At 42.7% G+C, this 23,376-nt stretch overlaps 2 protein-coding genes across 13 annotated transcripts in view; both read left to right on the plus strand.

Moving 5' to 3' along the window:
- MXRA7 (matrix remodeling associated 7) overlaps positions 1-1,963 on the plus strand; it is a 49,273-nt gene extending 47,310 nt beyond the window's left edge. For both annotated transcript variants that reach the window (XM_039500780.1, XM_039500779.1), the window contains exon 4: positions 1,749-1,963. In XM_039500780.1, coding sequence (XP_039356714.1) covers positions 1,749-1,863 — 115 coding nt within the window. In that variant the 3' untranslated portion in view covers positions 1,864-1,963. The remainder of the gene's footprint in view (positions 1-1,748) is intronic.
- Positions 1,964-6,680: 4,717 nt separating this feature from the next.
- LOC120383146 overlaps positions 6,681-23,376 on the plus strand; it is a 34,100-nt gene continuing 17,404 nt past the window's right edge. Inside the window, exons 1-3 of one of the 11 annotated variants that reach the window (XR_005588346.1) lie at positions 6,681-6,757; positions 7,431-8,029; positions 10,618-23,022. Coding sequence is in view for 9 of the 11 variants with exons in the window: in XM_039500771.1 (XP_039356705.1) it covers positions 7,150-8,029; positions 10,618-11,222 (1,485 nt within the window). In the remaining 2 variants the exon portion in view is untranslated. Of the gene's footprint in view, positions 6,758-6,958; positions 7,081-7,127; positions 8,364-10,617; positions 23,023-23,376 lie in introns of those variants that run through there. The other 10 variants (XR_005588347.1, XM_039500776.1, XM_039500777.1 and 7 more) reach the window with 10 other exon arrangements.

A 23,376-nucleotide genomic window follows, 5' to 3' on the forward strand; every position in this document is an offset into this window, starting at 1 on the left:
TAAGGGAATAAGGAGCCCAAATATCATTGATTTTCAACAAGAGTTCAACTGTTTTGAAAATCCCAGCCTTAGCCTGTTTTGTAAGTGATGAGTGAAATCCAAGTGCATTGATATTGGGTTGAAACAAAAACAAAACAAGCAAACAAAACATGTTGAGACTTTCTGTGACCATACTAGAAAAAAAGTGTTTGGTCACTGAAAGTTGCAATTGTGTTTAGACTTTTTCTCAATCTATTAAGCTTCTTGGAACAATAAGGAAGAGAACCAGAACTAGTTTTTATTCCCAGCTGGAATAAACTTCAAAGATACCTGTGTAAGGAGAAGAACACACTGAATTTCTCCAGACTAGAAAGGAGATATGCCCCCTGGAATCCAATTAAGTTCTGAAATAAAATATAAAGATCTGTCACTGCTCTGCCTCCCTTCCTTTTTCCTATTCTGAAAAGGTTAGTTTAATGTGTTCTCATGCAAGTGGGTAAAGTATATGAGAGACAGTGGGATTCTTGAGGGTTTTAGACTTGAGATGCCATTGGTTCAGTAGGGGTATAACAACCGCTCCAAGCCAAGGCTGTAGAGAGAAGCTTTCATTTCATAACAAAATGATCCTAGCTCATTAACAGGATTTATATATAGTCTTTAAATGCTACAGCCACATGCATTTTGATTGTAGAACAAAGTAATTGGCACAATAACTGCTGCTGTTTCCTAAGCTCTGCTTTTTCAGAATTCTGTTTCCTCTGCAATGTTTAAAGCAGGGTGAGAAATGCAGCTCACTTGTCACCACTTCTGATCGGTATTCGTGTTTATCAGTAGATGTAAGGAACACGCACAACCCTTCCAGTTCCAGGTTGTGCTTCTGAAAGCGCCTCCATTCACCTGTGACTATGCCCCATCTCCTACCATTGATTTTGTTTTTTAATGCAAAATTCCCAGTGGGATTGCTGTTGATGGATCAGTGCTGTGCTCTTTTGTTTCACACACAAATTGAACCTGTTTCTGTCTTCTCTAGGGAGAGAAGGGAGGTGAGGTAATATTTTTTATTGGTGAAAGAAACAAGCTTTTGAGCTACACAGAGCTTTTCAGGTCTTTTGTCTGCTCTAGGCAGGAGAGCCAAGGACTGCGTGTAATAGGTGGGGAACTTGCTGCATTCTCAGGGAGACTTGCAGTGAGACCACATCAGTCCTGTAACCAATCCCAGCTAGTAATGAAACGGTACCCTCTCCTCCTTCCCCCTACAAAAAATTGGGGGTACGTATAACAGACTATGTCCATGTGCTAGGTGCAGGGCTAACTCCTGATGCCCATTACTCAACACCGGGAAAAAAAACCTAGTAAACCCCAATGCAAGACTGACTTCTCTCTCTGATCACTTATTTCCCAGTAGCAGACTAATGGCTTGTGTACACTTGAAAGTTAATTTGGATTAAGGTCATATTTAAAGTACAATAACTATTCTAGCATAAATCCATGTATGGACACTTATTCCAGAATATGAGTGTCTGTAGACAAGCCCTAAGAAAGCTCAAAATAAGGGGGTATGTCTTGGAATAAAGCTGGAATAAAGAGTTGGAGAGAGAGAGAGAGAAAGTGGGTATTAAGGGTCAAATCCTGCTCATTTTATATGTGCAGGTTTGCTGAAGTCAGCAGGACTCGTAAGGTGAGCGTCCTGTCTCATTTGACTCCATCATTGCTGTTCACAGTGCCTCTTGGAGAGTAGCTATTTCTCTTTTTACTTTTCTTCTTGACAGGGTTCAGAGAGAGCAGCTGACTGCCATCTTCAGGCTCATGAAGGAAAACAGTGAGACATTTGGAGGGATGTCTGAAGGAGACATGAAGGAGCAGCTTAAACTTTATGACATGTAGGCTCACAGCTACTACGGTCTGTGGCCTGCCTACTGCCTCAGCCCTTGTCATTCAAGACACTGGAGACTGTAGTGCTATAAAACTATCACTAAATGCGTAATCAGTTTCATATTTTGGATGGTTTGCAAAAATGTATAGGCCTCTTTGAAATATTTCAAAGACTTGTAATTTCTATCCCTTTTTACTGGTTTTCCTAAAGGAGCTATTACTGTATTTTCATCTCATGCAGAGAGATTTCAGCTCTTTCTGGCCAGTAAGAGCCAGACCATACAGCATGGTGAAATTTGTAACTGTATTCTGACTATGCTTTGTAAGTAAGTATTTCTTCACTCTGATCCTCCATCATCTTGGTGTCTAAAGGAATCAGAATAAAGTAAAACAGCAGCTGCTTCACACTCTAACATGGATAAAATGGGAGGTTACCCTCTTAGGGTCTATCTGCACTGCAGCTAAGAGTGTGCTTCCCCGTGTGCACAGACAGACACACATTAGCCTGAGCCATGGTGGTACAGGAAGCAGCTTGGGCTAGCCACACAAGAACAATCAACTCCCTGTGTACATACTCGGGCAGCTAGACTGAGCCACTGCCCAGGCCAGCACAGCCAGATTGATATTCTTGGTGCATTAATTCAAGCAGAGCTAGCATGTGTCTGTCTTCCCACGGTGGAGAATGTGCTCCCAAATGCAGCATATACACTTAGTCAGGATCATCCCTATTGATTATTCAGACAGTATGGGGTTGATGTCAGATGATTCACCGAGTTTTTTGGCTGGAAACCAGTGATTTTGAAGGAAGATAAAGCTACCAGGCACAGTATGTGAATAACTTCTGCAAGTGCATTTTTGCGGTCACCCAGACCAAGTGTCTCCTTATGGGTATATACTGCATCTATAATCACCACTGAAACCTACGTGGAACAGAATGTTCAGTCAAACTATGTTTCATGCAAATAGCTTTTCCATTCCAGTTTGGGAAATTTCATCCTCCCCCTCCCCAATTTTGCTTCTCCATAAAAGTGTGGGGCAACTGCTGTTTTTCTCATCACATAATGCAGCAGCAGAAAATGCCACTTCCATTAGAATTTTTGAGTGGGAGCAAGACAATGGCCATCTTAGAAAATGATGTTTGGTCAGAGGCAAGAGGATGGGAAGCACAGTGAGAAACTGATTTACATCTACGTCATAGTCCTTTGTGAGACAGAGTGAGGGAGAGCAGGTTTTAGATTTAGTTAAGGTAGGTTGTAGGTGGAGGATGGGGGTCAGGTCAGGTGATGTAGCTGATGGTGGAGGAGACAGGGCAGAATGTCCAAAGTTTGGGAATACTATTTCTTGGATGAAAAATGGGCTTGTAATGTAATATTCAGTGTGGATCCTAGCCATGGTCCTGGGCCCCATGTAAGGAACAGAGCACACTTCAAGAACACACATAAAATGGGGTATTCGGTCCTGCTGCTGGGTGCCCAGCCATGCTCTGCCAAGAAAGGAGAGCCACCAACATAGATGCCAGCAGGCAAGAACACATGTTGCAGATTGTAAGGTCTTTGTGGAAGAAACTGTCTTTGTTCTGTGTTTGTGCAGCCCCTAGCACAATGGGGCCTGGTCCATGATTCAAGCTCCTAGGTGCTATCATAGTACAAATAATAATAATTAATAAAGGGGCATCAGCATCAAGAGGGGCTGAATTAGACATTTCTCTCACACTCTGGTTCCCAATCCCATTGTTTATTAAATAAGTAGCCAAATCTAATGCACTGGTACTTGGATTAGGAATCTGTTTCAGTTTCTCGTATCTTTTACGGGCATGTCCCTTCCTCCTCCAAACACTACCCTTTCAAAACAGGTCAAGATGGTTCCTCCTGATCCTCCTGAGTGCATAGGCTCTGCCCATCAGTCAGCCTGAAGAAATACCACGTAACTTCAACCAGGTAACAAAATCCACTGGTAAACACACTGCCAAAAGATGCATTGAAATTATTAATAGGAATTACTATGCCCAATTTGGATTAAATTTTCCTTGATGCAAAATGTTTGTGGGGAAACTCCATTTCATGGAAGCTCTGTGAATTCACAAAAAAGGGCACGTTTCAAATGTGTTTTATTTCATTATAAGTATTTTGAACAGCTCTGGCCAGACATTGGCACTTTTAGTTCATCAAGAAAATTGAAGTGCATTCCATTTATTTGGTATGCACCAGTTTCTCTCTTCTTTTACAAAATCTTTTAAATCCCTTGACATCAGGGGACATTTCCTAATTTATGCCACTGGTGATGTCACCCAACATCCATTTAACTTCTTCCAGCCCCATTCTAAGGAATAATCGCTTTAAAAACTAAGATTTCCTTGTACTAGCCCTTTAGGTTTGAGAATCCATCTCACTAGCAGAACACTGCCCCACGTATATTCCATAATACAATAACATATAACTTTTTAAAAACATCTTTCTAATTTTTTTCACTTGGGTGGAGGACTTGCCTGCAGGCATATTTACTACAAGATCATGCTGGCTTAACCATGAAATCATGGTTTAATTTGACTTTCATGTCTGAAAATCCTGTAGTTTCAGGATTATTCCTCTGGCTTTTTTTTTTCCTTTACATTTGGAGTGCTTCTACACAGGTGGAGTTCTGAAAATCTCCTAACAATACACTATCCCTGATGACAGCAATGGTAGAAGCACCAGCGTAGCCCATCTGCTGGCATTTTAACCCTTGTCCTGTCTAACCTTGTTTAGAGGTAGTTGACATGGATGGATAAAATTCCAGCAGTGGTTGTGTAATGGTGAAAGATTCTCAGAAATTTGCCAGAGCTAACAAGGTCCAAATGTAAAAAGAAATGAAGCCAATTAATCTACGATCTCCCTGAGCTACGCTAAGAGCATAATAGTTAATGGGATTGTGAGATTAGAACCCTTTGCCGTTTTAATGTTCAGTTTCTTAATGTGTGGGGAAAACAGTGTATTTTCTTAGCAAGTTTTAATAAAGATAAGCCTGTTGTCCATCTATCTGATAGTAGTTTGTCTTGTAGAATAGAAACAGAGTTCGAAGGTACAAAAACTTTGGGGAAATTCCCTTATTTAATAAAGTGACTACAAGTTTCCTCTCCACTTCTGATCCATCAAAAGGGGCATGTCTGCACTGGGAAATTTACCAGAATTACTATACCAGTATAATTATAGCACTGTAGTTATACTGGTATAAAGACAGTCTTAGACTTTGGCTACACTTGCATTTCAAAGCGCTGCCGCGGCAGCGCTTTGAAGCGCTAAGTGTAGTCAAAGCGCCAGCGCTGGGAGAAAACTCTCCCAGCGCTGTCCGTACTCCACCTCCCTGTGGGGAATAACGGACAGCGCTGGGAGCGCGGCTCCCAGCGCTGGGGCTTTGACTACACTGGCGCTTTGTAGCGCCGCAATTTGCAGCGCTGCAGAGGGTGTATTTTCACACCCTGCTACAGCGCTGCAAATTTGTAAGTGTAGCCAAGCCCTTATTAGGAATAACAATAGCCTTTTTCTCCTAAGCTAAGTCGAAAAAAAGGCCACTGTGCTGCTGAATAAGTGTCTTCACAGGGAGCTAGACTGGTATAAATATAGCAGTATAATTATACCAGTATAGTAATGCTGGTAAATTTTCCTGTTTGGCAAGCCCTAAAATCCAGAGGTGGGAGTTCAAGGAATGGCAATTCCCACTTGACAGGCTGTGGATTCAATATTACAGATTTTTTCTTTTTAAATCTACAGGCCGTATCTGTGTAGGGTATGACAGGCTAAAGGGCATTGTTAATTTAAATTTTAAAAGAACCAAGATTCCACTATAACAGCCACTTTGAAGAGTGTGCCCTAATTCTTTTTTAACTCATTAAAAATTATATGGGGTTTTCAGCGCCTGTGTTGATGTTGATAAGGCGTTTTCAGCAAAGAAAAAACGTATTAGCTGTTTTCGTTTTATACTAACACTGTATAAACTCTGCATCAGGAACCCTGCTTTGGTTATGTTTGTACAGCACCTAGCACAGTGGGAAGCTGATCCACAGCTGAGGCTCCTAGGCTCTGCCACTATATAAACAATGAATGACAGTAACAGGTAGGAGAAACAAAACTGATTGTACACAGGGTGATGGCAAACACACAGATTAAACATGCAGCCTGCCTACGAGCTGCAGTGAGCCCCTGCCATGGGAACCCCCAGCTAAGACCCCACGTGGCTGCCATGGACTGGTCTGTCACCATGGCAACCCCCACCTGCGAGGCCCCTGGGCGCCCCGACTTCACACAGGCATGCATGGGGGGAGGATCGAAGGCACTCTGCCATCCCAGGGCGTGACTGGCTCCTCTTTCCCAACTGAATTGTGACTTTGTTTTGACCTGTCCCTCGCAGGCTTCCGTAGTCAGCCAGCGCAGCTGGAGCAGGACCCAGCTAGAACAGCCAGTACAGCGCATGCGTGTTCGCAGAGCCGCTCCGGACGAAAATATGTCTTGCCTCAGGAAGCGGCTGCGAGAACCGTTACGTACCGCGCGTGAGCCGTTTGGGACGCCTAAAGCGCGCTCTGCGCATGCGCCTACGCGGGGCTGGCGACTGATGCTCGTGCTTTGCGCATGCGTAACATCTGGATTCGTCCCGGATATTATCGCTTTACACTCTTGCCATTCGCGGACCCAGGGAATGCCCGGATGGAAGCGGCCGACGTTGCCCCGCGCGTTGTGCGTATGCGCAGTGTCACGATGGTGGGGCTGGATATGGGTAAGTGATAGCTCTGTAAATCCGAGCCAGGTCATTAGGCGGCTGGCGCGGCCCCGCCCCGCCCCGCCCCGCCCCGCGGCTAGTTCTCACCCTCTCTCCCTTCTCTCAGATTTCAGGGACCGGCAGCTGAGGCGGCGGTGGCAGCAGCAGCGTCGTCAAGGTAACCAGGTCTGGCGCCTGCCCCGCTGCCCCTCAGCCTGGGCCCCGTTCCAGGGCCAGCAGCCGTGGCCAGTCGCTCGCGGGAAGAGAGCGGCCGGCCACGGGCATCGGGGATGGCGGCCACGGACGGCAGCCGCCGCCAAGGCGAAAGCAGCCGGTGGGAGCGCGGCACCGGGCCCTCAGGCTAAGGCGTCTGGAGCGGCAGACCCCAAGGTGGCTGGCGGGAGCGTGGGGGCAGGGAGCGCGGTGGGCCCAGCAGTGACGGCGGTGGCCTCAGGCGGGAGCGCAGCGGAGACGGCGGCGGCCCCAGACCCCGTGGTGAAGGTGGCTGGTGGGAGCGTGGCGGGGGCGGCCCCAGACCCCGTGGTGAAGGTGGCTGGCGGAAGCGTGACCATGGTAGCCCTGGGCCCCACGGCAAAGGTGGACGCTGGGAGAGTGGGGGAGGAGTTGATGGTGGTGGGTTTGGGTCCTGACGGGAGCACAGCGAAGACCACAATGAAGGTGGCTGGTGGGACAGTGACAACGACAGCAGCAATCTCAGGCTCTATGGTGAAGGCAGCCAGTGGGAGCATAGTGACCTCAGGCCCTGCGGCGATGTTGGCGGCCTCAAGCTCCGGGGCGACGGGCCCCGTGGTGAAGATGGCCAATGAGATCATTCAGTCTCCCTCTTTTAGGTCACGGACGGCCACCCCACTGCCAAAAGACAACAGTGGGGCATCTGTATCTACAGTGGAGCCCAGCAGCAGCAGCACATTGGCTTTCAAGGGTTCTGTGGTTTCAGTGGCAGCCACAAAGAGGCACAACAACAACAATGTCCCTGTGTGTGGGACTCCAGCAGCCAAGCTCCTCAAATTCCCCGGGCCTGATGACAACCATCGTCCAGCCCTTTTGGAAGCCTTCAAGGCTGTGGTAGCAGCTGGTGGGAGTGGCTGGCTGGACCCAGGGGCAGTGGCTGCAGTGAATACAGAACTGGAAGTGGGCTGTTCCTCTGAGGAGGACCTTGGAAGCAGGAGCAGAGAGACAAGTGGCAAGAGCAGTGAGCCACAGCAACTCACCTGGACCCCCACCCTACTTGTGACAGAACGCAAGAGAAAGAAGAAGCCTATTAGCCAGGAGCGCACAACCTTAGTGAACCTTGTACCATGCACTGAGGATAGGATAAAGGAGCCTAAGCCCAACCCCCTGGGATCAGAGGACCCAGCAGAGGCCTACAATATGGAGCCCCTGTTGTCATTTTTCCCACCAGATTCCCCCATTAGAAGCATGGTACCAGGTGAGTGGAGTGGGAGGGCTTCAGCCTATGGAGTTCTGTAGTGCACTCCATGGCAACAGAAGATGTTGTGACTGTGGGTTCCAGGGTATGATGCTTTATCTTTAGAGGTAGTCTGAAGATCATTTGTGTATATTTTCCTGCTTCTTTATGATGTATGGGAGGAAAAACCCTAAAAAGAGATTGATATACATATAATGGTGCAGGAGAAGTAGAAATGATTCTATGATTTTCTGTAGATGCCTGTTTCCTCTGGAAGACTATGGGTGACTAGAAAAAATTAAGAATAGGACATTTGAGAAGCCAGGCAACAAAAACCATAATTAACTGAGAAGAGGTAGTGTTTTTATTTATTTTTTTTATTCAGACTGTTTAATATTTCTCGTTTTTGTTAACGCTTTTTTTAATTCAAATATCTGAGAATCCATTAGGAGAAAATAGATCTTAAATTATGGACTGAGGGAACTCCAAGTTCACATCTGAGGCTTCCAAGGAATCCTCCAACAAAAGCAGGGAACATCTGGCATACTGCTGACTGTTCCTGCCCCGCTCCCACTGCTACCCCTTCCCCATTTCCACATTGGCATTTCAGTCTTCCTCTGTTCTTATTCTTTTTTGGTAGTGACTCTTCTTTTTTGCTTACATGACTGGGGTACTTTGGTACTTTGCAGCCTGTAACGTCACTGTGGAATTACCACCATAACAGCGAATGAGTGGCAGGGAAGATGTTGATCTGTAAGCAGTAACTAAATAACAGAAAATCTTAGGCGGTGTGGATTTGGAGGTGCAGGAAATGTAAACTATTAACTGTCAAAAGAAGTCATCCTATGAGCTGGAGATTACTTGTATGCAGTGTCATTGTAGTGGTTTCGATCCCAGGATATTAGAGACTCTCTCACCAACAGAAGTTGATCTAATAAAAGATATTACCTCACCCACCTTGCGTCTCTGGAGGTTACTTGACTTTCAGTGAATGAAGCAATGGCAAGGGACTGTAGCAAGGAGTGCATTGCAGGTGATTTGGAATGAAAAGGTGGAGGTGAGTGAGACAAGCAAACACCTCTAATGTCCTGTGGATTCTAATTTCACAACTAGGGGAAAGTGAGCCCTCATCCTGATTGCTCTTTTGGAAAAATGTAATGTATTCGGAAATCATCTTAATGCTAAAACAAAATTATGCCTTTCCCCTTTTGATTTTTCAGTATCTGTTGTTGTTTTCTTACCTGAGGGTATGTGACTTAGTCTTTCTCTAATGCTTGATTTCAATCAGGAAATGTGGGAATTGTAGGAAGTAGTGATGGAAGTCATCTGTTCAATCACTTAGTTTACACACCTGCTACCTGACTAGGGCAGGATTGTTTGCTACAAGACGTTTTCCCAGTGCTGTCTATAGGTCTGAATATCCCAGTCGATGGCGTTTCCACTTCCTGGTGGCAACGTATATTAGGCTGTGTAATAGGAAAGTACTTACTTCTATTCAGCCTACTTTTTTAAGCTTTGTTCCATTCTTTGCTGTTAGTTATTACTTGAATTCAGGTAATGGCCAGAGGCCTCAGTCAGGATTGGGTCCCTGTTCCTGATTCATTCTGTACATACCTATGGAAGATGGTCACTTTCTTAAGTGTTCAGTCCCCATGCACTACTGTAAGTTATTTATCTTCCTCCTTAGTGTTTATATCCTTCACATATTTGAATTGCTACTTCTTGATTGAGTACCTCTTGTTGTGACTGAGGGGTGATATCTGTGGTTGGCTGGATTTTTCTTTTTCTTTTTTTTAATTCCATATGAGTTCTTCCAATTAAGGTGGTTCTTTCTTTTCTCCTTCATTTGTTTTTGACAACCTTTGCTGCTTCCTGGTTTCTATGTCTCCCCTTCCCAAACTCTACTCTCTTTCCTCTTTGTACTCACATACATCCATGTATCCAGTTGTCCCTCTTCCAGTTCTTGCTTGTATTATGGGCAGAATTGGAACAAGAGTACTAATAGGCAGAGTGTGATTTGGGAGTGAGTGCCTGGAATTAACATGCACTCTTGCAATATGAGAATGCATGCAGAACAACAGTCCTCCTGATGGGATATGAGGAATTAATACAGAAAAGCAGGAATGTTCTGTGAAAATCTTTGCTTAAACTTGGTCATGGCAAGAAAATCGGTTGAGTGACCCTTATAGAGATTAACAGCCTGAATGAGAAGAATCATTGAGGCGGACCCTTCCCTCCCCCCATCCCAACCTCAAAAACAAATTGACAATATTGTGCATCTTGTATAGGAAAGACATATGTGACAGTAGGAATAGGATTTAATTAAAACTCTGAGCCTGTCAGTGAAGGATGTTTGTGGGGAGTTTGCTTTGAGCTTTAAGGGAAGTAAGGTGCAATTTAAAGTATAGATCTAAGGGAAACCAGCCTGCTCATCATGGGGTTGGTTTTTACTTTTTTCTTTGTTATAGTTTGGTACTTGAAAAACTGTCACACTTCTTAGTTTGGATCTTTATAGTTTTTAGTCAGCTAGGACTGGTGTTCCTGGGGTGGTGGGATATAGACCTTATAGGGTCTGTAAAATGATTAACTGTATGGTATTTTATTTTTAGGTGGTGGTAACTTTATGCAAGCTGAACCAAAGGAAATATGGATTTGCGGCCATTCTGTGATTTTGGTGTCAAAGAGGAGGGCAAGCACTCACCCACATGGGCTGCAACTGGGTTTCCCAAGTTCGAGTGCCTTTTTGTATTGGCATGGCATACAGGCAATGCTGTGGGATCAGCTCTTGCCTCTTCTCCATGAAATTTATTATCTCAGGTCTTTTCCATCAATTATAGTAATTCACCTTGGGGAAAATGATCTTGTGCAACACACCGGTATGTCACTCATTGTCAAAATGAAAAATGACTTGGGCATCCTTAGAAGGGCCTTCCCTGATGCCCATATCATTTGGTCTTCACTGTTGCCAAGGCGTTTTTGGAAAGGAGCCGAAAAACCAGCGAGCATAGAAAAGGCACGGAAGGGGATTAACAGGGAAATGTCCCATTATTGCAGTGAAAATGGCATAACGTTTTTGAGACATGATTTAATCACTTACGATAAGCCAAACATGTTCCTGCCTGATGTAGATGACCTGTCTGATGTAGGAGCTGATGTTTTTACAGCAGATTTAAAAGGGGCCCTACATTCCTGCCTGGGCTTTGGTAAAGGCTAATCTGCTTTTGTCTGGGGAAGTGAATTTTTCAGGACTGTTCCATGACATCCCATCTGTGCACGGGAGTCTAGATTTTTGGGGGAAGGGAGGGAGATGGTCATACCGGTTGAAAGTTAAAGCTTTGCTGCTTTAAACTGTCAGGAAGGAGCATTTTGCAGTTGTGTCCGCATCCCATTGTCTTTGGCAAGTTCTCGATGTGGCGGAAGTTGAGATGGGTTTGGGTTGCCCACCCATGGAGTTTCATAGGTCTGTGCACAAAAACTGTAGTAACTATGGAGTTACTGTCCCCCCTTCCCCTGTGAAGAGGGGAGACTGAACAAATACATTAACTTGCTCATGAGGTTATGTTCATTGTGTTTAATTTTGTTCATTTTGATCCCTCATAGCAATATTCTTGTAGACAATAAGATGTAATTCAGGATTAACGAGTGTCAGATGGCTTGTTCGCATGTTTCTAGCTTAAAATAGATGTGTATGGAATAAACCTTTTGTTTATTAGGGGTGTGTGTGTGTGTGTGTGTGTGTGTATATATATATATATATACACACACACACACGCATGCACCATAACACGTTTTAAATGTAAATGTGCAGCATGTTATGTTGTCTCTTATGCTTCGGCATAATAGACTATAATTGTTGGAAAGTTAGGGACATTAGCAGGGCTTTGGAGCGGAGCGTGGAGCAGTGGAGCTGCAGATTTTTGCCTGGAGCTGGAGCACAGCTCCAAAGCCCTGGACATTAGGGCTCTGATTAAACAGACTGTTTTCACACACCCAATAGCAATTGTATTCGTAGAACTATAGGGCTAGAAGGGCCCTCAAGAGGTCATCAAGTCCAGCCCTCTGTGCTGAGGCAGGACCATCCCTCTGTTTAAAAACCTTCAAGGATGCCAATTCCACAACCTCCCTTGGAAGTCTATTCCAGTGCTTAACTATCCTTCTAGTTAGAAAGTTTTTCCTGATAACCAACTTAAATTTCCCTTGCTGCAGATTAAGCCCATTACTTGTTGTCTTACCTTCAGTTGACGTAGAGAACAATTTAATCACTGTCTTCTTAACATTGGGGAGGACTGTTATCAGGTCCTCCCTAGTTCTCTTTTCTTAAGAGTAAACATGCCTAGGGTCTCCCCTTCTCTTCCCTCCTCCCCACCCCACCCCACCGATCAGATTTTTCCAAACCTTTTGTCATTCTTGTTCTCCTTTGGACTCTTTCTAGTTTATCTACATCTTTCCTAAGTGTGGTGCCCAGAACTGATACTGTATTCCAGTTGAGGCCTCACTAATGCCAGGTAGAGCAGGACAGTTACCTCCATTTTATATATGTCACTCCAGTTAATACACTACATAATGACATTAGCCTTTTTCACAACTATATCACACTGTTGACTCGTATTCAGTTTGTGATCCACTACAATCCCCAGATCCTTTTCAGCAGCACTGTCACCTAGTCAGTCATTCCCCATTTTGTAGTTGTGCATTTGATTTTTCCTTTCTAAGTGTAGTACTTTGCACTTACCTTTACTGAATTTCATCTTGTTGATTTCAGACCTATTTTCTAGTTTCAGTCGTTTAAAATTCTAATCCTGCCCTCCTACGTGCTTCCCAGCATGGTGTCGACTGCAAATTTTATAAGCATACTCTCCACAGGATTATCCTTGTTATTAATGAAAATAGTGAATAGTTCCAGACCCAGGACTCACTCCTGCAGGACCCCACTAGATTCATCCCTACCAGTTTGACAGCAAACCATTGATAACTACTCTTTGAGTATAGTCTTTCAATCAGTTGTATACTCACCTGATAGTAATTTCAAATAGACCACATTTACCTGTTTTACTGATGAGAATGTCATGTGGGTCTGTCTCAGAAGCCTTACTAAAAATCAAGGTATATCATGTCTACTTCTTCCTCTCATCCACTAGGCCAGTAACCCTGTCAAAGAAGGAAATTAGGTTGGTTTTGCATGATTTGCTATTTCTTATAACCCTGCTATCCTCTAGGTATTTACAAATTGATTGGTTAATAATTTGTTCCAGTATCTTTCCATGTGTGCAAGTTAGGCTGACTGGTCCTCTTTGTTCCTCTTTTTAAAGATAGGTACTATTTTTGCCCTTCTCCAGTCTTCGAGTTATTCACCCAGCATCCATGAATGCTCGAAGATACTTGCTTATAGTTACGAGGTTCCTTCAGCTAGTTCCATAAGTACTTAGGATGAATTTCATCAGGACCTAACAACTTGAATATGTCTAACTTATCTAAATGTTCTTTAACCTGTTCTTCCCTATTTTGGCTTGCATTCCTTCCCCTTTGTTGTTAGTATTGTGACCCAGTACTCAACACCATTCACTTTTTTAGTGAAGTCTGAAGTGAAATAGTCATTAAACACTCAGCCTTCTGATGTCATCAGTCATTAGCTCTGCTTCCCTGCTAAGTAGAGGACCTACACTTTCTTTTGTCTTTCTCTTGCTCTTCATGGTTAATTCTGTGTTATCACTAACAAGTACATAGGGCTTACAAGTATCCTCTATCCCACTCTCATTTGAATCTAGCTTCCATCTAGTGTCTGACTAGTAACGGGACACTGATTCTGTATCCTGCTCTGGAATAGATGGTTTGACAAAACTGGGTTCCTCACCATCAGTTGCTCTGCAACCTGTCCTCGAATAACACATTAATTTCTGGCTATACTCAAGAACTCTACCTTCCAGCACACTACAGGCTTGAATGCTGACCTGCAAACAAGTCACTTACCTCTTTGTGCCCCTCATCTTTCATAGTCCCATTTCAATTTTACCCATTTACCTACCTCAAAGGGTATGTTAAAGATATTAAGTGCTCAGTAGCTAGGGATTATAATTTTTTTTGTACGTCTGTATAAGAACACATAATTAGTGGGAATTTTCTCATGAGGGTCCAGAGAGAAACTTTCTCTTGTTTTGAGATCATTTATATGAATAGCGATCAAAGAGCTGACTGTTGAAATGTCATCTAATTCTTTCCCTATGTTTGTGTTAAGCCTACAAGTCATTGCTTAGAGGGATCAGAATAATACTGTTTATGGTATGCTGACCAAAACATGTGTATATTTTCTTTCTTAAGTGGCTTATACTGAGAGGTCATCAGACTGGGAATGGCAGTAAATCCATGACTTCCTGTCTTTGCATGGGAGTCTGGAATGAGGGTGAAAGGGGGTTGAAATACCATAAGCTTAATTGCCAGAAATGGGCAAGAAGAAAAGTTGTCCATGTTACCTGTGCATCTTTTGGAATATTTGGGGTGGTCTAGGAGGTTCACGGAACGCCTGTCTAAGGCAAGACTGTCATAATGACGGAATCTCCCAAGAGTGGAGAAATTGGCTGATGACCTCTTCAATTGGCTGTACATAGTTGAGCATTTTTGTAGGTGGAACATATTTGTAGTGTGAACAGCACTGTAACTTTTTGTACATTAATAAAGCTATGGGTTTTTTTTGTGTTCTTCTCTTCAAAGCTGTGATATATTTGTATGCCTTGGTGAAGTGCCTATCGGTGTTTAGATTTCTGCAGAATAAAAAAAACTTTGCATGCATTTTGCTTTGCATTGCAACCTGAAAGTTAACATGGAGGGGAGAGATGTTCCCATTGTGGGGGAATTCTAAGTAAAATTCATTACTACTTCATAAAGATTATAAGCAACATACCCTGGCTTTCCTATGGCCTTCAGGTAGGACTGACACATACTTACAATTTTTTTTTTCACCCCATTTGGTTTCTGTAATGGCACTGGCACAGTGCAACTCTTGATGTCTGTCCAGTGACATTCAGAAATGATAATGCAATTTAAAATTTAATTTGGCAAACAACTTAGTTTTTCTATAGTATGAAATGAAACTTCAGAGTAGTGCTGAGTAAAACTTTTAATATAGCAATTAAACTGCTAGGCTTTTCCCTATGCCTATGCCCGTATCTCTATGAATAAGGCTTTATAGGCCTAAATGTCAGTGCTCCATAGTGATTAATATGGTAGTAAAATAAATTACATGGTATTTCTTTGTAAATGCTGTGGTAGCCTTTCACTTGTTAGCTTGTACCAGCGTCTGTTTTTGATGGTTCTAGTCTTGGCTAGAACTTGCATGTGGAATTGAGATATTACAATCGTTTTGATATATATAAGTAGAGAAATGGGTTTCTCAAGGAGTTAACCCTTTGTTCCTCTGCTCCTTTTTCAAACTAGCATGATCAGACCATTCCCCTTAAAGGGTAGATCATTGGTAATAAATACTAATGAATGATGCTCTATTGGCTGTCAGGTGGCATTAACAAATTATTATTTTGTTTCCTTCTCTTTTGTACCTCCCCAAAGGCCAAGTAGAGAATTTAAAAAAACAAACAATTTGAGGGCAGTGTAATGTAAACAGAGTGTATCTTCATTTACTTTAATGGAGTTACTCCTGACTTGCACAGATTTGTAAGGGCAATCAGGCCTTAGAGATGCTGTTAGGTCATATAGTTTGACCTTCTGCTGTGTCTAGGTGACAGTTCTGACATCTCAATAACATAATTGACCCTCTAGCACAGGGAACAAAGGCCAGTGGTGGCTTCAGCTTTCCAGCTGAGGTCTTTGCCCATGGTTATGTTGTCATTGATTTGGGTGTATTTAACCTTTAAATGGAACTTTCAAAATGGAAATACATTACATTTGATTGTTTAACAGAAGACTGATTCCCTAGAAATATTAGCTGCATACAAAACAGATGTGGGGAAAAGGACAGTGTTACTGATTTAGGCCAGAATTTTCAAACTGGATGCCGAAATTTAGGTTCCTAAATAAGAGGCTTGCCCCCACTTTTTTGCTGTTGTAGAGCACTGAATCTTGTAAAATTACCTGTATTAATGAACTTCTATGGAATTAATATTCACCTTTAGTAAAATGCAGAAAGTGAGTTACAGTTTCACAAGAAGAGGTAAGAAGTGGTATGCGAATAAAACTTAATTCTTTTGGTTTATACACAAGTCAAATAAGTTTGTTACTCTTATGAACTGCTGTATTTTTTTTTCTATTTATGAACAAGTCTGTCGTCTTATCTGGTAAGATGCACTTTCCCATGGGTATATAGCATCAATTTTTTCTTGAGTGCTTGCATTTACTTGGGAAAGTCTAGAATATAGTTTTCAATGTCTGAAATAATACTTAAACTTACACAAAGCTTTTATCTGTAGGTTTCAAAGTACTTTGCGGAGATGGGTAAGTATCAATGTATAGAAAAGAGAAGGGAAAACTGGAACATCATTATTAGTGCATATATGTATATGCTGTATGTATCACTTCTGTTTGATTGTTGCTAACAATTTAATAGCTTGATCTTCAAAGACAATATGCAAAGAAATCTTATCCAGAGATTTGGCTTTCTTCCTATAGTCTGTTTTCCTGGAAACTACATAGGGAATCCAAGTTGTCCCATAGTCCTTGTCTATGGAACGATTACTTGTAGGATACTGAATATGGGTATGCCATGCCGTCGGTGAGGACCTGTGACATTATCCAGGATACAATCTGGACAGCTGTGTCGCCTCAGATCTCCAGCCTGGGGTATCTTTCATGCTGCTGTTCCTGCGGTGAGCATAGAGGAATGGAGGAGAGAGGTAATTTGTGCTGTGTGTGTTTCTCTATTCTACCTTTCTCCCCTCCTTGAAGGTCATCTCCAGCTGGGGTTCAGGGGGCAGCCAGTCTGTTTACACAGGGACCCCCAGCTGTTTTCCATTGCTAATATGTACATTTCGCACACCTTTCTTGCCAAAGAATGGTCACTTAACTAGGTGATAATCCACTTGACTTTGTTGGCTTAAGACACCCGGTTTAGTTGCTGGTTTGTCTTTTGTTTCTGAGGAACTGGTTAGTTCCTCCTTTTCTAAACTTGGAGCATGTTACAGCGGTGTTATACAGTAGAATCTTATACTTCACCTACAATGTTGATACACCTATTTTACCAGGACAATAATGTCCAGCAGATTGACTTGTGAGGTATTATTTGACAAGGCATACTTTGTACAAAATATATCATGGTCATGTAAAAAGGATGGACATGGGGGTACAGTCTGTCAGAGGGTCACTGCATGCATAGGACCCGATCTAAAGCCCATTGAAGTTAGTGGAGTTTGACTTCAATGGGCTTTGGATCAGGCCCACAATCAGGTAAATCAGTTTAGCCAATGGCCATCTCATAAACAATCATCTCTTTTTCCTCTTATGTCAATTTAGTCTGTACTGGAAAGTGGTTGGACTGGCAGCTTTGGAAACAGACCTGTTCACAGAAAGCTGCATCTGGAGCAGTGCAAGAAGTGCTATGCCATCTCCCCAGCGTATCTTGTTGGACGGCATACGGGAATGAGAACTGGACAAATGTCAACCAAGACAGCAGAGGGCTGCAACTTTGTTTTGATGTTCACAATTATAGAATGTACATATCCCTGACCTCATAATAACTGTGCTATACTATAAATCTGGAGTTAATCCGGGCATATTAAGGGGCAGACTCCTGCTGTGGTGCAGCAGAGGGAGTGCTGGGAGAACCATGATTGACACTCTGATTCTCTCCCTCAATCCTGATGCAAGTTAGAGTAACGCTTAGGCTATGGACTGCTGGAGTGTTACCCCTTAAGATTCTCCCCTTCCCTGCAAGTGATGTTTCCTTTGCATTGGGGCTGCAAAGAGGGAGATACAGAAACTCTTTGCACATTGAAGATTCTCCCACATGGGGATTTGGCAGCAAGGGATTTGTGTGGATTTGCACTCCCTGAGTGCTGCAAAGGCAGAGGTTAGGAGTAGAGAATCTGCCCCTAAAACTTGAAAGGATCCTAGTACAATCATGCTGTCAGAGCTATGGCCTACTGGCCATAAATTATATAAAACTATATATTAAGGAAAGTTGGGAATATCTAGTTAACCTCATCAGTTTGATCAAATTACCAACAGTCAATCGCAACTTTGCCTATTAGAGGAGCTGGATCACTAGGTAAGAAATACTCGGAACAACATTTTGGCATTTTGTTTGCTCTATGAAATTAACCATTTAGAATTTGTCAAGAAATGAATGGAGATTGGGGTGATCAAGTTTGAACTGATATTTGCAAAATGCATTTTATCAGAACAAAATAGCCTTGGGCATGGGAAAAAGTTGTAATGAACTCAGGACATAAGCCTGCTCTTCCTTTTGCAGCTTTTTTTAATAAAGGGAGAGTTCTTTTTGTAAAACCACCAGTGTTGGAAAGCCAGAATTAGAAAACTTGGAAGTGTTGGAATGCACATCTGTGGCCACTCAAGCAACCTTAACTCTACCCCTGTATCCTGCCAACCTTCCATTCTCTTCACCTGTTGTACTTAACGAGTAAGATGGAAAAGTTTTAATGCAGGGCTTTCAGATGAACGTGGTTTTGATGAGGACTAAGTTCACAGCCGGTGGCTGCAGACATCTTAAGTCTGCTCCTGTTTGCTGAGCTGTGGAGTGCATGGGTTTAGTTTTGTACAAATATATCCAATATGAAGGTGTGATCTGCTTCCTGCGTGGCTCATGTAAGCTACTTTTATTCTAGCTTTTGTAGTTCTAGGTACAGTAATTATGCATTTGTGCTGGGGTCAAAGTAAGGCACTCTTTGGGGTATTGGTTAATTTTCTGAATATGATCCATTTCAGTTAAGAGATGCAGTAGTGCTCTCTGCTGGCATGTGGTCTTAAGAAGGCAGGCGCCATTGTAGATGTAGCCATATGGCTTTCTTTCAGTCCTCCTAGACTGGCATTTGAGTGCTCCACATGGGTTTCTTCCTGTAGGCCATACCACTGTGTTTCCTGCCTGCTACCTTCCCTCCCGCACTCTCATATTATGCCAATCCGCATTTAAGGCAAAAGGAATGTGGATGGTATTTTGAATAACTTCCACTAAGACATTCCTCAGAATTAATCAAAGGCAGCAGTTCTCATTACGATACAACAAGCTAAAACAATGAGGAGTTCCTAGCCAACCCGTTTTGGAGTTATGATGAGCAAAAATTAGTTAAAGAAGTCAGATCACCTTTTTTTATTATTATTTAAATCCTCATATCGCCTAAACACCATATCCAGTTTTACTCCTATTTTCCAGGGTCCTAAGATCCCAATCTAAAAAAAATTTCAGTCAAAATCAGATCACAGGTAAATTCACCATACTGCAGTAATTGGGATTGTAATATACTATAAATTTTCAGTCAGTTACTTCACTCTAATTAGGTCTCTAATCAGTCCTTTTATTAGCAATCAACAAGATTAGGAAAGATGTAATCATTGCTCTAATTAGCACCATTGGTAATCAGACAATAAGAAAATGCATGCTATGTGTAGCTAGCAAGTTGCAAAAACAGCACTTCGTTTTCACCAGTATTAAGAGGTAATCATCAGTGCCAAAATTTCACCAGTATTAAGAATCATTCATTGAAAAGGCGGAAGGAATGCACCAGGATTGAAAGAACAAAAAAGCTTTTCAGATGCTGCAATGTTAAGGTTATAAAATTATCTGTCTAGTTTTTCAGAAGGTTGTTGATCACTGCGGGGTTTGAACATGGTAGTCTTGGGAAAAATATTAGGACTGCTATTAATCTTTTTTTTATCAACTATCTGGATTTAGTTTCTTGCCTCAAAGATAAGATTTATATGCATTGTAACTGATTCTGTGAATATGATCTCTTCTGTAAGTCCTCTCTAAATGTCAAATGGAGGAGCCAAGTTATTAGCTTGTGGGCACGTGCACATTTCCAAACTACATTTGTGGAAACAACACCGGACAATAGGAATCTACAACGTTCGAGGTAAGTTCAAAAGATAAGTGAATGCTTTTTTCCGGCAAGTGTGTCATGTATCCCAAACTGTGAATCCCTGAGTGTTCCCCAGAAAGCAAGTGCTAAGGTTATGGGTTGAGCTGAACATGTAATGTAAGGCAGAATATGGAGTTGCTGTTCGGATAAAAACATCCGGTGCAGAGAAAACAGATTAAATTGTGACAATTATAATGAAGTTGCCACAGCAGAAATTCAGGATGATTCTGGGGACTAGAATGTCGAGGAGACTCATCTGTACAGGAGAAGGTGGGAGGGTGCCACCAGGTTATCAGGTGTGATGAAAGGAATTGTTTGGGTATAGATAATGCAAGGGGTGACTATCAGAACTGTGGGCATCTGCTACAGACATTCAGAACAGGAAGACCGCAAGATCTAAGAATTGATGAGGTATTCTAACTGCCCAGGTATCTGTTGGGTATAGAGCAACAGCAAAAGATTCCAGAGTTCTGCAGGACAAAGCCGTGGTGCAGAATGTAGAGTTTTCTAGCACATGAGAAGCAATCTGAACCTTGCTACTTTTTGAGGCAGGCACTGCTTGAGATCATAAGATTAATGGGGAGTGGACACACAACACAATGAAACATAGGTTAGAAATACAGAAAATTAATGTCACTTGAACGCCAGCAATTTTGTTAGCCACTACTCTCAGGGGCGGCTCCAGGCACCAGCGCAGCAAGTGTGTGCGGGGGGGCGGCAGTCGGGCTACCTTCGGCGGCTTGCCTGCGGGAGGTCCACCGGTCCCATGGCTTCAGCAGTAGGTACGCTGAAGGCACCGACCTGCGGACCTCCCATAGGCATGCCACCAAAGCCGCCTGACTGCCGTGCTTGGGGCAGCAAAATACATAGAGCCGCCTCTGACTACTCTAATGCAAATAATAGAGTCCCCAACTCGGATTGGGTTCCCATTTTACTATACACTAAAGGGAAAAGCTTTCAACTGAACTTAAGTCCCAAAAGAGACAGGCTTCTGGGAGCTGAAGTCTCAATGGAAATCAGTGGGACTTGAGCGTCTGTCACTTGCACTTTAAAAATTTGACCCCGTACAAACACATAGTAAAAAATAACCTGTATTCCCAAAGAACTTTAGTTAAATATCCTTGAGGAACAACAATTACAAAATATGCAGAGGAAAAACAGGAATGTTGGAAGAGGCTTGGAAGTGATAATGGGCATCACTACAGATGAGATTTTTCTAATGTGATGTGACTGCCAAAAAAAAAAAGGGGGTGGGGTGGGAGGAAAGGCCAGTGCAATTTGGGCTGCATATACAGAGACATATCAAGAAACAGGAGGTAATATTCTCTTATACATCTCCAGTGCAGCTGCAACTGGAAATGGCCCTTTCACTTGTAGACAGCTCAGAACCAGCAAACTGGTTGGAGTTTAGAGAAGGACAGTACAAATGATTACGGTGCTAGAGGTGTGACTTAGATTAAAAGGAAAACGTGTCTAGCTTTTACAAATGAAGCTAAAGGTGAGGTGATGTGAGTTAACAATTATTTGAGATGAGTTTATATAATGTGCACAAGGATAGAACTATGCAGTTGAGAAGGAAACTCGCAGAATTGTAGGAAAAAATTCTAGATTGTGAGACACTTTTGGATTATGGATAGTTTTGTAAGGGAAGAGGTGGAAGCACTAGCACTTCAGACTAGGCCAGGCAAAGCACCGGAACATGTACTGTAGAGAATAATCGGAGATTGGCAAGGAGACCGCCTGGCTATTGTAATAGGTCTTTTCTACCTTTATCTTCTGTGCATTGATGTATTTAGGGAGATGTGTTTGTGAAACTGGGGAAGAAAAGATAATTCGCTTTCATTTACTATAGTCCAAAATGAGGTGTACTCAATCTTGTCTTCTGCACTTGGTTTTTGTACCCAAGCCCCTGTGCCAAATAGTCATGACGACACAAGTTTAACCTCTGAGAACTTTATAGTCTATCACAAAATGAAGCCTGTTAAATAACAAACTTGTATCAAAGTCTAGTGGAAACTGGATGTTCATATCCACTATAGACTTAACATAGTAATTTTGTGAAAGCTGTTTAATTAAGAAGCCTAATATTTACAAGGCCTCATTTCAGATGTGCTGAGGGTCCATAACACCACTGGAAATTGATGGGAGTTGTGGATGCTTGGAGTTACCGAAAACCAGGTGCATGTTGACTTAGAAATATTAAATACTTCCATTGAAAAACTGTCCTCTTAAAACTTATACCCAGGACTGTATCTATTTAATCATAGAATATCAGGGTTGGAAGGGACCTCAGAAGGTCATCTACACTCCAACCCCCTGCTCAAAGCAGGACCAACCCCAGCTAACGCCTAAATGGCCTCAAGGATTGAACTCATAACCCTGCGTTTAGCAGGCCAATGCTCAAACCACTGAGCTCTCTTTCCCAGAACAGTGGGGCCCACTTGGTTGTGTCTTTTAAGCATTCCCATAATGTAAATGCTACCCTTCCAGGTGAGAAGGATGGGTGCACACTAGAGACCATTGCAAGCTGGAAAAACTGGGAATAAGTATCCACAATTATAGGACATCAGTTTTCCAACAGGTAAAATGGAATCCTGTCCTTTCCTTGTGCTTTTCTCCCTCCCAGTAGTAGATTGGGAAAACTGTGGTTCAACTGTTCTGTGGGTAGTTAAAGAAATGGAAGTATCATGTGTTTCAGATTTTTGAATGCTCCCAGTCACTGGCACTTGTTAACTACCAAACTACTGAAAATGACAAACTAATAAAAGATAAATATCTTGTATTTAGTCCATATGTCTCCTTATTTCCATTTCCAAAGAGGAGGGTAAACATAAAAACAATCCACATTTTCAGTTGGCAGCAGCCTGCTGACTTTATTGGCTGTGATTGTGGTTTTTATATAATAGACCAAACTACTGGGGACATTAAGAAGGGAAGAAGTGAAGAAGCCAATCACCTCCTCTTGTGGGGAAAGGGAACCCATAGGATCTCACTGCAGCCCCAAAACTGGCAGTGCTGACTGTGGGGGCGGGACATGTAGCAGGAGTACATGTTGATTTAACTCATGACCTTGGTAGCTTCTGTTTGCGAAATGCCTGTGGAGCCCTGACTGTAAAGTAAATCTGCTCCCCTCAACTTGCAGAGGAAAAACTCAAAAGGAGGGATGTAGTGACAGCATCATCTGCCCTCCTTGAGGATGAATTCTTCCCTATCCCCTAGGGTGAGGGATCCCAGGCTGGTGCAGTGAGGTGTGAATTTGTCAATCTCCACCAGTGGTAGCAGTGATGGAAGATGTAGCTGCAGGGAGGCTCAGGCTTTTTTTTTTTAACCACT

Source organism: Mauremys reevesii, linkage group 15, assembly GCF_016161935.1.
Source record: "Mauremys reevesii isolate NIE-2019 linkage group 15, ASM1616193v1, whole genome shotgun sequence".
Taxonomy (NCBI): domain Eukaryota; kingdom Metazoa; phylum Chordata; order Testudines; family Geoemydidae; genus Mauremys; species Mauremys reevesii.